General features: G+C 58.9%; 1 protein-coding gene across 7 annotated transcripts in view; it reads left to right on the top strand.

The window, feature by feature from the left end:
• Window positions 1-1,495: 1,495 nt before the first annotated feature.
• The window catches only part of VAV2 (vav guanine nucleotide exchange factor 2), a 219,675-nt gene continuing 206,662 nt past the window's right edge, over window positions 1,496-14,508 (top strand). For all 7 annotated transcript variants that reach the window (XM_035262230.3, XM_035262224.3, XM_035262220.3 and 4 more), the window contains exon 1: window positions 1,496-2,237. In XM_035262230.3, the coding sequence (XP_035118121.1) occupies window positions 2,034-2,237 (204 nt within the window). In that variant the 5' untranslated portion in view covers window positions 1,496-2,033. The remainder of the gene's footprint in view (window positions 2,238-14,508) is intronic.

Below are 14,508 nucleotides of genomic sequence, written 5' to 3'. Positions count from 1 at the left end.
GCAAGTCTGGCAGGAGAGGTGGAGTCTCCCCACTCTACAGCCGAGGAGATGAGGCTTTGCACAAGGAGGCTTCAGTGGGGGCTCTCAGATGGTGCTGGAGGGACCGGCTCAGGCTCCACTCTTGGCTTTCTGATTTACTAGGGAGATGCCGAGGGTCCACCTGCTGCCCCATCTTCCTCTGGTGAGGAAGGCTCTCCTGCTTGCCCTAAAGGTGCCCACTGCTGCTTTCGCAGGGAAAGGCAAGAGACAGGAGCTGCCGGCTCACCTGTCACCTGGCCTGAGTTTACTGCTACAGGGGCCAGCTCTGTCCTGACCTCTCTGTGTGGGCCAGACCCTAATCTGGGACCCCCTGCTTCCACCTCAAGTGGAGAAGGCGCAAGTGTGACTCTCTGCAGAGGCCAATTCCCGGGACAGGACACCCATCGGAGGCCCTGGGCCCAGGGGACCCTCTCTGGGTTCGCATAGCCTCGTTCTGGCCCCTGCACCGGGAAGACAAGGGTTAAGGAGTCCGGGAGTGCTGCCCAGTGCTGTCCCGGCTTGTAGAGGCCCAAGGTTCCACCAGAGTCCAGGATGGGAGCCCTCAGAAACCGCACCCGGCCTCCGGGGCTGAGCCTGTCTCAGAGAAGGGCTTGGACTTGCCTGGTGTCCCCCAGTGAATCAGCAGTGAAAACCCGCGGTTCCGGCAGCTGAGCCAGGATCCATATAATTTCAGTTGCAGAATCTGTTTATGTCCTTGAAGCCCCTCCCACCGTCACACGTAGCCAGCTGGACAGAACTCGCCCCCACCACCCAGGGTGTGGCCCAGAAGGGAGACCGGGCGGATTCGCATGGGGGCCGGCTGAGACCCTGGGCAGAGAGCACCTTCCTGCTCTCACTTGGGTCACAGATTCCGCCCTGGACGCCAGGAACTGCCCGCTGGGCAGCTGCGAGTGGCCATGACTCTAGGCCAAACGCTGGGGAATCTTGGCCTTTGTGCAGGGTCGGGGGTCTTCCTGCGGGCTCCGGCCAGGAAGAGGGCGGAGAGCAGGAAGAGGGCTCTGGGGGTCCTGGGCCGGCGCGCCTTCAGCCTCAGCCTAGGATGTCCCGCCGGAGCGGCTTGATGGGCCAAGGGGGCTCAGGAAGCTTCGGCCCAGCCCGGGGGCCCCCTCCCGAGTCTGTCCTTTCCGAACGGCCACGCGAGGGCGCCCAGAGCGACAGGGGCCACCTCCTGATCTCCACAGAGGTCCAAAGGCACCCGGGAGGGACGCCCGGCCATCACTCCATGGGCGAGGTCGCTCACCCAGGGAGAAGGGCGCACCAAAGTCCAGACGCCCTCGGAGAAACTCAGCGGGACCAGGGCCTGAGCCGCAGCCCCAGCCCACCGCAACTTTGGCGGGCGGTCTCGGGGCAGGAAGTAGGGGGGCGGGGGCGGCGCTTGGGACGCGGGGAGGCGCCAGGCGAGTGCTCCGGCCCCGCCCCTGCCCCGCCCGGCCGTGGCCGCGCCCCCTGCGCCCCCAGAGCCCCGGAGCCCCGGAGCCGCGGAGTCGTCGAGTCGCAGCGCCGGGCGCGGAGACCGTGGGCGGGGCGAACAAAGCGGCGGCGACGCGGGCGGCCCAGGCCCGGGACGCGCGGAGCGAGCGACCCCGCCGGGCCTTTGTCTCGGGCGGGGCAGGAGCAGCGGCGGCCGCGGGGCGCTCCGAGCGCAGAATGCGGCGCCCGGCGGCGGGGATCGCGGAGCGCTGCGGCGGCTGGCGACGTGCAGCCCGGCCCGGGGCCCGCGGGCGCGCTTGTGTGTGAAGCAGGGGTCCGGCGCGCTGCCCCTGGCCGGCCCCGCGGGCCGCACGTGGGCGGGAGCAGCGGCCCGAGAGCAGCCCGGGAAGAAGGAGGAGGAGGAGGAGGAAGAGGAGGGGACGCGCGGCGGCGCAGCGGGGACCCGGGGCCGCCTGCGCGAAGCCCCGCCCCGGCCCCGAGCCCGGCGCGAGCGGGCGGGATGCCCGGCGGCCGCCGCACTTTGGCTCGCGCACTGCCCTGAGCCGGTCGGGCTCGCGGGCGCCATGGAGCAGTGGCGGCAGTGCGGCCGCTGGCTCATCGACTGCAAGGTCCTGCCGCCCAACCACCGGGTGGTGTGGCCCTCCGCGGTGGTCTTCGACCTGGCGCAGGCGCTGCGCGACGGGGTGCTCCTGTGCCAGCTGCTGCACAACCTCTCCCCCGGCTCCATCGACCTCAAGGACATCAACTTCCGGCCGCAGATGTCCCAGGTGAGCGCCCGGCGCGGCGGGAGAGCCCCGGGCTTCGGCGCTCGCGCTGCCGGACGCGCAGACGGAACGCGGGGGCTGGGGCGGCCGGGCTCGGGGACGCGGGCGGGCGGCGGGAGAGGCGATGGAGGGAGGGCGCGACACGGGGCCTTGGAGCCACGACCTCGGGAGGCTGGAAGTTGGCAAAGTCTCTCCAGCCCGGGACGCGCCGCCGCCGCCGCCCGCGGGCACTGCTCGGGTCCCGCGTGCGCCGGTTCCGCGGTCTGCGCCAACCGGGACTGGGGAGAGTCCGGCGTCCGGGCCCTGTGTGTGTGTTCCCTCCGTCCCCAGGGAGGCTGCCGAGTCCGGTGTGCGCCTCGTGGGGCGCATCCTCCGGCCTCTCGCCTGCCGGCCGGACGCCTGAGAAAGAGCGGGCGCGATCCCTGCGCCTGCCCGGGGCGCGGCTGCAGGGCCCGGGAGGGGCGCGGGGCGGGAGCCCTCGGGGCCGGAGGGAGCCGGTGCGCACCGGGCACCGCCCCCTCGCCGGCCTCCGCCTTTCAGGACCCGGGTTCGGGTCGGGCCGACTCGGTTATCCCCGAGACCGGGCCACTTGGCGCCAGTCGGGGCCCCCTTCGCTTCCCCAACACCTCCGCCCCTCCGTCGGGTGCTGAGGGTGGCCTTTGTCGCAGCGGAGGCACGCGTGCGGCCGCAGGGCCAAGCAGAAAAATGTCTGCTCCGCTGAACGGAGCTGCTTTTCTTGGCTTCTTAAAGGGAACTTGGTTAAGACTTGAGCAGAATCGAGGCTTCTGTCCTGTCTTCTGGGGGTCTCAGAATCCTTATCAGGGGCAGCTTAGAAGAGGTGGGGGGAGGCAGAGGGAGTGCCAGCCGGGTCCAGCCAGCGCCTACAAGGTGCGACCCTCCAGTGGGCTCGGCCGCTCTTCACTGCACGCAGCAACTCCACGTGGACAGGGACCATTCACCAGTGGGACGTGGTGCCCGGGAAGGAGGGAGAGTGAGTCACCAAACGTTCCAGGCTGGGCTGGGAGGCCACTGCCCTTTGGCGGTAACTGCGTTTCCTAGGAGACTGGGCCTTGTCTGCGGGGTTGGGGGCGCTGACAAAGGCCAGCCCTGAGGGGAATGGGCCGCCCTCCCACTCGGTAATGATTACCCAATTACCCAGGAGCGCCAGGGCCGACTCAGCAGGAGCCCTCAGGGGCCTCCCTGGAGCCAGCCCCTCTTCCTGCAGTGTCAGGTTTGAGTGGCAGGGGTGGCGGTCACGGCTGCAGAGGGCTTCCCCAGATCTGTCCTCTCACCTGTTCTCAGAGCCTCGCTGGGACTGGGAAGTCGACTGCACCTTCTGGTGGGAGAAACTGCGGAGATGGGCAGCTGTGGGGAGCAGGGCTGGGCCTCGAACCAGTGCAGGGGCTGCCCAGGCTGACTTGCTCCAGCGGGATTCACGGCTGCTTGCAGGCTGGGGCTCAACGCAGAGGCAGGGCAGCTGGGTCACCACAGAGGAGGCTTGGGAGAAAGCCAGCCTTGCCTGGTGGACTCACCCCCGCTGTGGTTTGGGAAGATGGGAAGAGGAGGGGGCCCTGGTTGTGGCAGGTGGCTTGGCTCAGCCCCTGCACTGGAAGTTCGAGTCTCTGGAACCATCCGCCAGGCAGCAGAACTAAGCCTGACACAGGCCCCTTGAGCCCTGCTGTCGGGCCAGTGGAAGGGTGTCTACGGAGCCTGCAGCTGGGCTGGTAGAGGATGTCTAGGGGCCTGGGCGGTAGGAGGCCTGGCCCAGATGGGTATGTGTCTGTGTGCTTCTGGGCTCTGACTGAATCCTGGCAATGTCCCATCCCACATAGGCAATGACCTCCAGTGCCTCAGTTTCCCCATCTGTGTCATGAGAACAGTCATAGCAGTTCCCTCTTAGCCAAGCTGGGAGGATTTGCTGAGGACAGGCACAGAAGGCACGCCCTTAGCACAGTGCCCAGAAAATGAACATCACCTGGCCTCTGACACGTTTCAGCTGTTTATCGAGGGCAAGCTCGACCTCCACTCCTCCGTCTTGTGGAGGGTGGGCCACCTTTAGTATGGCTGTTGTCTGCACAGGGACATCTGCGGGTGCTCCCTTAAGCCTCATATTGGCTGTGACAGCCCCATCTGTACATTCACACGTGGAGAAACTGCTTTACCTCCTCTGGCTGCATAGGGATTGGAGAAGGACTTCATTTCTCTGTCTGCTGTCTGCTATCTTGCTATCTGGGAAACTCACATTTCTTTCTTTCCTTTTTTTTTTTTTGAGATGGAATCTTTCTGTGTCTGAAGTTCGATGTTACCATCTCGGCTCAATGCAACCTCCACCTTCCGTGTTCAAGTGATTCTCCTGCCTCAGCCTCCTGAGTAGCTGGAGCTATAGGTGTGCGCCACCAGCTTTTTTTTTTTTTTTTTTTTGAGACAGAGTCTTGCTCTGTGGCCTAGGCTGGAATGCAGTGACGCCATCTCAACTCACTGCAAACTCCACCTCCTGGATTCAAGCAATTCTCCTGCTTCAGCCTCCCGAGTAGCTGGGATTACAGGCACCTGCCACCACACCCGGCTAATTTTTTTGTTTTTGTTTTTGTCTTTTTTTTTCAAGACGGAATTTTGCTCTTGTAGCCCAGGCTGGAGTGCAATGGCGCGATATTGGCTCACCCCAACCTCTGACTCCCAGGTTCAAGTGATTCTCCTGCCTCAGCCTCTCAAGTAGCTCATATTACAGGCATACACCACCATGCCCAGCTAATTTTGTATTTTTAGTAGAGATGGGGTTTCTGCATGTTGGCCAGGCTGGTTTCGAATTCCCAACCTCAGGTGATCCCCTGGCCTTGGCTTCCTAAAGTGCTGGGTTTACAGGCGTGAGCCACCGTGCCCTGCCCACACCCAGGTATTTTTTGTACTTTTAGTAGGGATGAGGTTTCACCATGTGGTCCAGGCTGGCCTTGAACTCCTTAGGTGATCCCCTGGCCTCGGCCTCCCAAAGTGCTGGGTTTACAGGCGTGAGCCACCGCGCCTGGCCGAAACTCATATTTCTTAAGGGATGAGGGTGGGGGACCCATCACCCATGGTGGTTTGGGTCATGGAAAAATCACATCTGCCCTTTCTTATCTGCCTTGCTGTGGGCCAAGCACAACGGTAGGTGGGGGGTGCCGCCTGTGTTTGATAGGTGAGGCCGTCAAGGTTCAGAGAGCTTGAGTGACTCCCCGCTGCCCCGAACCCACCACTCCCTCTCACCCAGATCAGGAAGTGGCAAAACCATCATGGGGATTGCAGTCTCCCTCCCAGGACTGTTGAAATGAATGGTGCCTTCCGCCATTCCTAAGCTGCTCTCTTTTGGACTCTGAGACATGTCCTGGCCTCCTTCTTGGGTTGTCACGGTGTGTGTCTGTTTTCATGGGGTGGCTGGGGCTGGGGGTAGGGGCCTGTGATCCCTGGCTGGTGAGTTGCAGGGCCCACAGGGTCTCCCACGTCCCTGCCAGTCCTGACATGTCTGGCACTATGATGTTCATGGAGGGCTCTATGATGTTCCTCCTTCCGGAATTTCTCCTGGCTTCTCATGGTGGCATCCTGGTTTCAGAGGACTTGGAGTACCCCTCCCACGTTGAGTTTGATCTAGGCTGGGTTGTTTGCCCTGATGGAGCGTCATAGCAATGTGCATTTATGCAGCATCTGCTGTGTGCAGAGCCGGGGCTCGGAGGTGGTCACAGAGATCCCTGTTGCCCACTTGCTCATCTCTCAAGCTGGCAGGATCTACTTTATTTTATTTTATTTTTTATCCAGAGTGCCTGGAAGCCCCGTGGGTTTAATTAAACTAATTGGGTATGGCCACAATTTGCTGACCTTAACAAGATACCAGGTATGTCCAGAGCAGCTTCGGTCGGGAGGTCCTGAGGTTGCCTGTGCCAGTGTCCGCAGTTTGCACCCTTAGGGCACCACCCGCCCAGCCTCTGACTTGCCCACGTCACCCTGGTTGCCTCCTCCCCATAAAACAGATCAGGGAGCCATTGCTGGGACACCATGCACAGGCTTGGTCCCGCATGTGCCAGAACTTGCCCCCCACCTCCCCCTCAACCCCCCTGCTCCCTGCCTCTTCCTGGACATGCCAGCCTGGCGACGTTTTTGGCACCCCCCTCCAGGGCCTTTTCCATGTGTGCTATCATGAGCTGTGCCCTTGCTGGAAGACGACCTCTCCTTCTAGCCCAGTTCTTCCTGTAGGAGCTGGTGTAGGGGCTGCCTCCCCTTGGCAGCCAGCCTCCTTGGGTTTCACCCTGTCCCCACCCTGTCCTGCATGTGCTTCGAGCCTCAGTCTCACCCCCCAGTGCTCCAGGCGTCTCTCTGGCCTCGTCCTCTCCACTCTTTGTTTCATTACATGGTACTTTTGTTGCTGGTTCTGCAAAACTCAGTGGCTAGACAGCTGGAGCGTGTGAAGGGTGATTCTAATGAGACACTGAGTATTTCCGGAGCACCTTCATGTGGCTGCCCCTCTCCAGGTGTGTGCCTCTCCAAGGCAGGGCCACGGCTGGGCTTGCTCCTTTCTGGGTCCCTCCGAACCCAGCCTCCCTCTGTTCATTTACCTCTTTGTCCCTCTGTGCCTTCATTTGAGGAATAATTCCTGAATCCCTGCCATGTGCCACACAGGCTTTGTGCCTGCGAGGGAGGAGAACAGGCTGGGGCTGTCCCTGCTCTCATGAAGCTTCTGGTCACACAAGGACCCCATCGGATGTTGATGAGGTGCTTGGTGACTGAAAAGCCAGCCACATGGAAGCCCCGAAGGGCTCCCGGTGCCAGCAGAAGGGGCTTGGCTGGTGCGGCCGAGGTCCAAAACACTAAGCTGCCAGGAGCAGAGGAGGTAATGCTGGTTGTAAGGAAGACAAGGATGTCTTTTCTGTTTTGGGGGTTAGATTTTATTTTCTAAAAAAATTTGAAAATATCTCAGTCATAGGAAAAGTTGTAAGTATAGCACACGTGAGTTTTTCTTGAACCATTTGAGGGTAAGTGTGGGACTCGATGCTCTGCCCCCCAAATGCATTCCCATGTTTCCCACTAACAAGGACATTCTCCATAACCACAGCACCGCTGTCTCCATCCAGCAAATGGCAGCAGTCCGTCACCCGGCCACTTTTCTGCAATTGTCCCAGCAAATGCCCTTCACAGCACAGAAGAGTGGCCTCAGGACCCTGGGCTGCCTGTGGCTGTGTGCCTCTCCGTCAGCCTGGCGCTGTTCCTCAGCCTTTCTTTGATGTTAACGACCTTGACTCTCCGGAAGGTTACAGCCTCCTCCGGTTACAGAACGTTCCCCCATTTGCAGGGTCAGGCCACGCACCTGTAGGGGCCCAGCACAGCCTCCTTGGGGCATCCTTCTCGCCTCCAGCTAGCAGGTGGCGCTGGGCTTGATGTGCCCTAGTGAGCCTGATGTGTGTGGTTTCTCTGCTTAGGTGGAGTTTGCTTGATTTCACTGTAAAGTTACTTTCTTTCACTTTGCTGTTAACATATCTTTTTTTTTTTTTTTTTTCCGAGTTTCGCTCTTGTTACTCAGGCTGGAGTGCAATGGAACACATCTTTAAAGAAGATGCTTTGAGTCAGTATCCCTGTCTTGACACTTGCTTCTTTTCTCCCTCCTTTCCTTCCTTTGTCCTTCCCTGCTAATCTCTCTCTTTTCTTCCTCTTCTTCTCATCCCATCCCTGCTTTTCTTTTCCCTCCCTCCCTCTCTCATTCCGTCCCTTCCTGCCATGTTTCTGGTTTGGATTACATACAGTTTCCTATTTTATACCATTCATGGAACCTGTCACCATCATTATTTATGTTGATGCTCATATAGTCTCAGGTTTGACCAGTGGGAACCATGTCACACCGGCCTGCCTGTGTCTTTTGATTCCTCCAAAGCTGCAGAGGACATGTGAATCCTGTGCCTGATTCTCCGGCAGAAGGTGTTCCAGACTCCCCCTGCGTTTTCATTGTCCCAGCTTAGGAAGCAGCTGTTTGTCCGAGGAACTCTAGTGGAGAGGGGTTTTTAGAAGGCAAGATGGTGGCTGGGTGGGGTGGCTCACACCTGTAATCCCAGCACTTTGGGAGGCCTAGGCGGGAAGATCATTTGAAGTCAGGAGTTCGAGACCAGCCTGCTCAACATGGTGAAACTCCATCTCTACTAAAAATACAAAAATTATTTGTGTGTGGTGGTACATTCCTGCAGTTCCAGCTACCCAGGAGGCTGAGGCAGAATTGCTTGAACCAGGGAAGCGGAGGTCGTTAATGACCTGTGATCATGCCATTGAGCTCTAGCTTGGTTGACAGAGTAAGAGTCTGTATCAAAAAAAAAAAAAAAAAGAAGGCAAGATCAGGTGAGGTGTGCTCAGTGCTGCTGGGCGTTCCTGCTTCCAGGTGCTCTTCATGTTCACACCTGGGGAATTGCTGTGTGTACGTTATTTATATATGTGTCTCTGTATCCATATGTGTCTACACATGTTGACGTGTGTATTTGTTTTCTGTCTGTATCAGTGCTGCCTGATAAAAATGTAATGTAAGCCACATTTATATTTATAGAATTTTGGTGGTTGCAACAAAAAAGCAAAAAGAAATGTGTAGCACTAATTATAATAATATATGTTACTTATCTGATTTTTTTTTTTTTAAGACAGGGCCTCCCTCTGTCACCAGGCTGGAGTGCAGTGGTGCAATCTTGGCTCACTGCACCTTTGCCTCCTGGGTTCAAGTAATTTTCATGCCTCAGCCTCACGTCTGTAATCCCAGCACTTTGGGAGGCCGAGGTGGGCAGATCATCTGAGGTCAGGAGTCCAAGACCAGCCTGGCCAACATGGTGAAACCCCGTCTTTACTACAAATACAAAAAATTAGCCATTATGGTGGTGCACACTTGTAATTCCAGCTACTTGGGAGGCTGAGGCAGGATAATCGCTGGAACCTGGGAGGCAGAGTTTGCAGTAAGCTGAGATCGCACCACTGCACTCCAGCCTGGGTGACAGAGTAAGGTGCCCTCAAAAGAAAAAACAAAACAGGGCAGGCACAGTGGATCATGCCTGTAATCTCAGCACTTTGGGAGGCTGAGGTGGGCGGATCATGAGGTTAGGAGATTGAGACCATCCTGGCTAACACAGGAAACCCCGTCTCTAGTAAAAATAAAAAAGATTAGCTGGATGTGGTGGCACACTTCTGTATTCCCAGCTAGTCAGGAGGCTGAGGCAGGAGAATTACTTGAATCCAGGAGGTGGAGGTTGCAGTGAGCTCAGATTGGGCCACTGTACTCCAGCCTGGGCAACAGAGCGAGACTCCATCTCAAAGAAAAAAGAAAAAACCCACAGAGACCATGCATCTGCAGTATTAAAATTTCATGCAGGGAGGGAGATTAGGAAACATATCTGGAAAGGCTCCTTGTGGGGACAGTAATAAAAACGAGGTTGGGCCCGGCGCAGCGGCTCACACTTGTAAGCCCAGCACTTTGGGAGGCCGAGGCGGGTGGATCACGAGGTCAAGAGTTCGAGACCATCCTGGTCAATGTGGTGAAACCCCGTCTCTACTAAAAATACAAAAAATTAGCTGGGCATGGTGGCGTGTACCTGTAATCCCAGCTACTCAGGAGGCTGAGGCAGGAGAATTGCCTGGTCCCAGGAGGTGGAGGTTGCGGTGAGCCGAGGTCGCGCCATTGCATTCCAGCCTGGGTAATGGAAGTGAAACTCCATCTCAACAAACAAACAAACAAATAAATAAATGAGGGTGCCAAACGCTCATGTTCTGAGCACTGCGTTCCTGCTGGCAGGCGCCGGGGAGCCTGGGGTGGGGCTGGGGCGGGAGCCCCGGCTGTTAGTGACAGGGACTGACTGGGAGTGGCACTTGAAGGCTGTGCTGAGCAGAATCCCAGACTCGGGCCTGGGGTCAGCAGGAAGGACCCTGGGCCATAGAGAGGGCATAACCTGGTATTGGTGAAGAGGGAGGGTTCTGTACTGAGTGTTGTGATGGCAAGAAGCCTGGCTTTGGCATGGGCCGGGATGAGATGGGTGTGAAGTGTGGAGGCCACCGTGAGCAGTGACTCGAATCTGCCTGTGGTTTGGGCTTTGGAGATGGGTTGGGGCCCCAGGGTCAGGGCGGTGGAGTCCTGGAGGCAGGACCTTGTGTGGGGCCAGGCGTGGGTGAGCATCCTGTTGAGCCCTTTCTTGCCATGAGACCTGGGGCCTGCGATGTCTCCTCCCTGGAGGAACTCTTTCTGCGTTTTCTGGTAGGATGTTGGTCCTGGCCTGGGTGCTGGGCAGCATAATGCCCTCTTTTGAGACCTGTGGGGACACATGTCCGTCCCTGTGTCCTGGCGATGTTTGTGGGCTGTGGCTTCCCCTTTGAGGGTTGGGATTTTCAGGACAGCGTTGGCAACCTGTTGGGGCCAGTGTGGGAGACCCTGGCTTTACACATAGGCCTAGACCTGAGTCCCCAGCTGAGGCCCCAGCAGGCCTCCCTCCTGACTGCCCCTGAGGTCATCTCCTTCCTTCCCGGTGTCCCAGCCTGGCCACTGCCGTCTCTCTCTCTGAGAGCTGGCAGCGGCACATGTTCCAGTGCAGGGCTGGATAGTAAATGTTTTAGGTTTTGTGAGCCAGACGGCATCTGTCACGACCCGGCAACTCTGCCCGTGCAGCGCAAAGGCGGCCCTGGCTGGCCTGTGAGCAGGGGAGCACGGCTGTGTGCCTGTAACACTTGTTTTTGTAGAATAACATTTGAAATGTACGTAATTTTCACCTTAACATGAACTATTATTTTCGTGCCTCCTCCTCCCGGCTCAACCATTTAAAAATGTAACAACGTTTGCTTGGCTTGCAGAATCTGCGGAACCAGGCGGCGGGCCCTACGAAAGCAGGCGGCAGCCCAGCCCTGTCCTAGGTTCCCCTCTTGTGGCCTCCTGTGCCGCTAGCCTGGCCTGGCCACATGTGCTGCAGCCACACACGGTTTGGCGCTACCGCCCTGGAGTCACCAGCCCTGCTGGTGTTGCCCCCGTGGGGTCTCCCTGGCCCTTGGTGCCCCAGCTTCAGCTGCTGGCCACTTTTCTGTGCCTCCCAACTCAGGGCCTTTCCCCCGCAGTTCCCTGTAGGGGAACCTTCTCGCCTGGCTCACTGCTGCTGTCTCCTTAGAGGCCTGTCCTGGCAGCCTCTCCTGCCCTCAGGTCTGCTCGGGTCCCTGATAAAGGCTCTTGGTGCCCGGGGCTTTCCCCTTCTGGTCCACACAGCTGGTCGCATTGACTGATTTGTATCGAAAGCCCTTGGCAGGGGCCAAACAGGAAGTGCTCAGTTAGAGCAAAGCTTTCTCCCAGGCCCTCTTTGTGCCAGGAAGCAGGCTGAGCACCTCCGTGACCTCCACTCCCACCCTTGGGGCAGTATAGAGGGGCCTTTGCTCCTGATGGAGGCTGGGCTGCTTGTGTCTGGAAGGAAACTGCCATAAAGAGATTCTTGGGAATGCTTGGAGATGCGATGAGCGGCCCGCGGGGGTGGCAGTGGGACCACACTCGCCTGCTAGGCCACTCTTAGAAGCTTCTTGGTGGCCTTGTCCCTCCAGCTCAGCCTCTTTGTCTGAAATGGGATGACCGTGGCCACTTTGCAGACTCTTGGAAAGACTTTTTTTTTTTTTTAAGACCGAGTTTCGTTCTTGTTACCCAAGCTGGAGTGCAAGCACCGAAACCTCCACCTCCTGGGTTCAAGCAGTTCTCCTACCTCAGCCTCCCGAGCAGCTGGGACCACAGGCGTGCGCCACCATGCCCAGCATGTAAAAATGCAAATTTTTGTATTTTTAGTAGAGACAGGGTTTCACCACGTTGACCAGAATGGTCTTGATCTCTTGACCTCGTGATCCACCCGCCTCGGCCTCCCAGAGTGCTGGGATTACAGGTGTGAGCCACTGCGCCCGGCCTCTTGGAAAGATTTAGTGCAAAAAGTGTGTCCCTGGCGCCCAGCACAGTTTCTACCTGCAGCAGGCCCCACTGAGCCTCAGGACAGGCACCCTCACCCCGAGCCCAGTGGCTCACTCCTAGTGAGGGCGCTGGCCCTCCCTCAGCATCAGAGCAGGGTGCAGCGGGTGGCCTGAGGGAGTGGCTCTCCTCCTGGGGCTGCAGCCTCACTGCCTGCCTCTCCTTCCCTCCGTTCTGGCTGCCAGTTGGGAGCTGAAGCCCTGGGTGTGCTACTGGGCACACCTGGCCACCGAGCTGGTGTAGTGGATGTGGCTGTGGTCACTAGTGCTCGTCTGCAGGAGGCGGCATTCTGGGGCGAGCAGAGTCAGGTGAACCAGATGGTCCTGCGACACTGAAGTCTGAGATGGGTAAGGGGAGCTGCTAATAGTCACAGGGAGGTCCATGGGTAAGGAAGAACCTGCCGGTGACCCGGGATGAAGAAGGGGCCTCACCCCGTCTCCTGTTTCTCCCCAGGGCCTCCCGGGCTGGACCGGGCGGGAGGTGGGGCTCATGCAGGCTTGGCTGTTGGCTGGGTCCACAGCAGGCTATGCTGGTCCACAGAAGGCTGTGCTAGTCCTCAGCAAATGTGGTATTTAGATCCCTGGAAGTAGGGTGATGGCGGAGAGCTTCCTGGAGGAGGTGACACTTGAGATGCCCTGAAAAGTAGATGGCTTTTGGTAGCTAAGGGTTGGAGGCAGGTGGCTGTTCTACAGAGAAGGTTCTGTGTGGCCAAGGGCTGGTGGCGCTGCCACATGGCTTCATTCCAGATCATTGTTGGAAGGGGTGTTGCAGTTTTTGAAATCCACGTTCCAGCAGCAGTTGGGGTGGAGGAAGCTGCTTGCCGGCAGCTCTGACGATTAGAGACAGAAGGCAGCAGCCGCCACTCACCGCAGAGCTTTACCTGGCTGGCACCGGGCCACCTGCTTGGTGTCCTTCCTTCTGCCTTGCAGGGGATGGTGTTTCCCTGCAGCAGATGATGAGTCTGAGACCCAGAGAGATGCGTGATAGAAAGTTCCAGAGAGGTGGCCGTGACCCACAGCTGGCCGGGCAGCTGGGTGGTCATCAGCTTCTGTGGTGTCGGGGTCAGGGGCAGCACCCTGGTGTCCTGGGGAAAGATCCTGTGTCCAGGGCCCCTCTGCCCTGACATGCGCCCTTTCTCTGTCCTGGGAGGGTTTGTTTCAGGACTGCCCAGCACTGGCACCTCCCCTGGTCCTCGGAAGACCCTGCATGGCACCAGGTGGGGATGGCTCTGTCCCAGTTAATGGATGAAGGAGGGGACAGGTGATGAACCAGTCAGGAGGTCGCACAGCTGTGTGGGGGTTGAGGCCTGGTGCTGTGTCTCTGGCCTCTGGAGTGCCATTCGTTCCCCCCTCCCCACCAGCAAAATGGGCACTTGGGTTTGTGGGAGGTTGGGAGATAGAGAGCCAGGTGCCAGAGCCCAGAGATGGCCCCAGGGCTGACTGGCTCTGCCCTCTGGCCACATGGCTTCCGGGCCTGGGCCTCCTGCTCCTGGATGCCCATCACTCTGCCCTCCACTCTGTTTGCCATGCACTCCTCTTGGCATTGAGCAGGAGAGGCAGAAACCCTGTCCTGGTGTCGCTGGCTTTCTGGGCCACAGAATGAAGGTGAATGGAGAGAGGAAGATGGCACTTTGGGATGAGAGAGAAGGCAGGCAGGAGGCAGGGTGACTGGTAGGCTCCCTGACAGGTGCCAGGGCATTAGGGTGTGCAGCTGGCAGCGCCTTCCCTCATCACTGGCACCTGTGCTCCCCGAATGCTGTTTCAACTGAGTTCAGCTGGGTCCTGTTGGGGAGCTTGGGGCCCTGGCGAAGTCAGCTGGCTGACAGCAGGAGGTCCTGTGGGCCAGAGGTCAGCAGTGGGGCTCTGTGACATGGCTGGAGGCGGGGCTGGGCCCAGGTCAGCGCCTGGCTGCCTGTCCTCCAGGCTCTGTGTCTCTGTGGCAGGAAGTCTGCACCGGCTCATCCTCCCGGCCTGTCAACATCCTCTGTCCGAGTTCCGGATGGCTGCGGCGTCCGCTCCTTCCTGCTGCCCTGGTAGCCGAGCCGTCCTCATGCAGCCCCTGCCTGGGGACCCGTCTGCTCCGGGCCTGGCCTTGCGTGTGGTTGGGCATTGGGCGGCCGACACTTTCCTGGGGTAGAGACAGCACAGCATTGAGCTCTCCAACACCTGTGTTCAGATCGTGCCTCAGCATGTCCTGGCTGTCCCGTGGCACCTCTGGGCCCTGCCACCTCTTCTGTCAAAGGGGCTAGAAGCCCCTCTCAGGGGCTGGCTGGGGACCCGGCTCTCAGCCAGGTGCCTGGCAAGTGGGAAGTGC

The sequence above is a fragment of the Callithrix jacchus genome, chromosome 1, assembly GCF_049354715.1.
Source record: "Callithrix jacchus isolate 240 chromosome 1, calJac240_pri, whole genome shotgun sequence".
Lineage (NCBI taxonomy): Eukaryota > Metazoa > Chordata > Mammalia > Primates > Cebidae > Callithrix > Callithrix jacchus.
The sequence above is the reverse complement of the archived record's forward strand: the minus strand, read 5'-3'. Positions and strand labels throughout refer to the sequence as shown.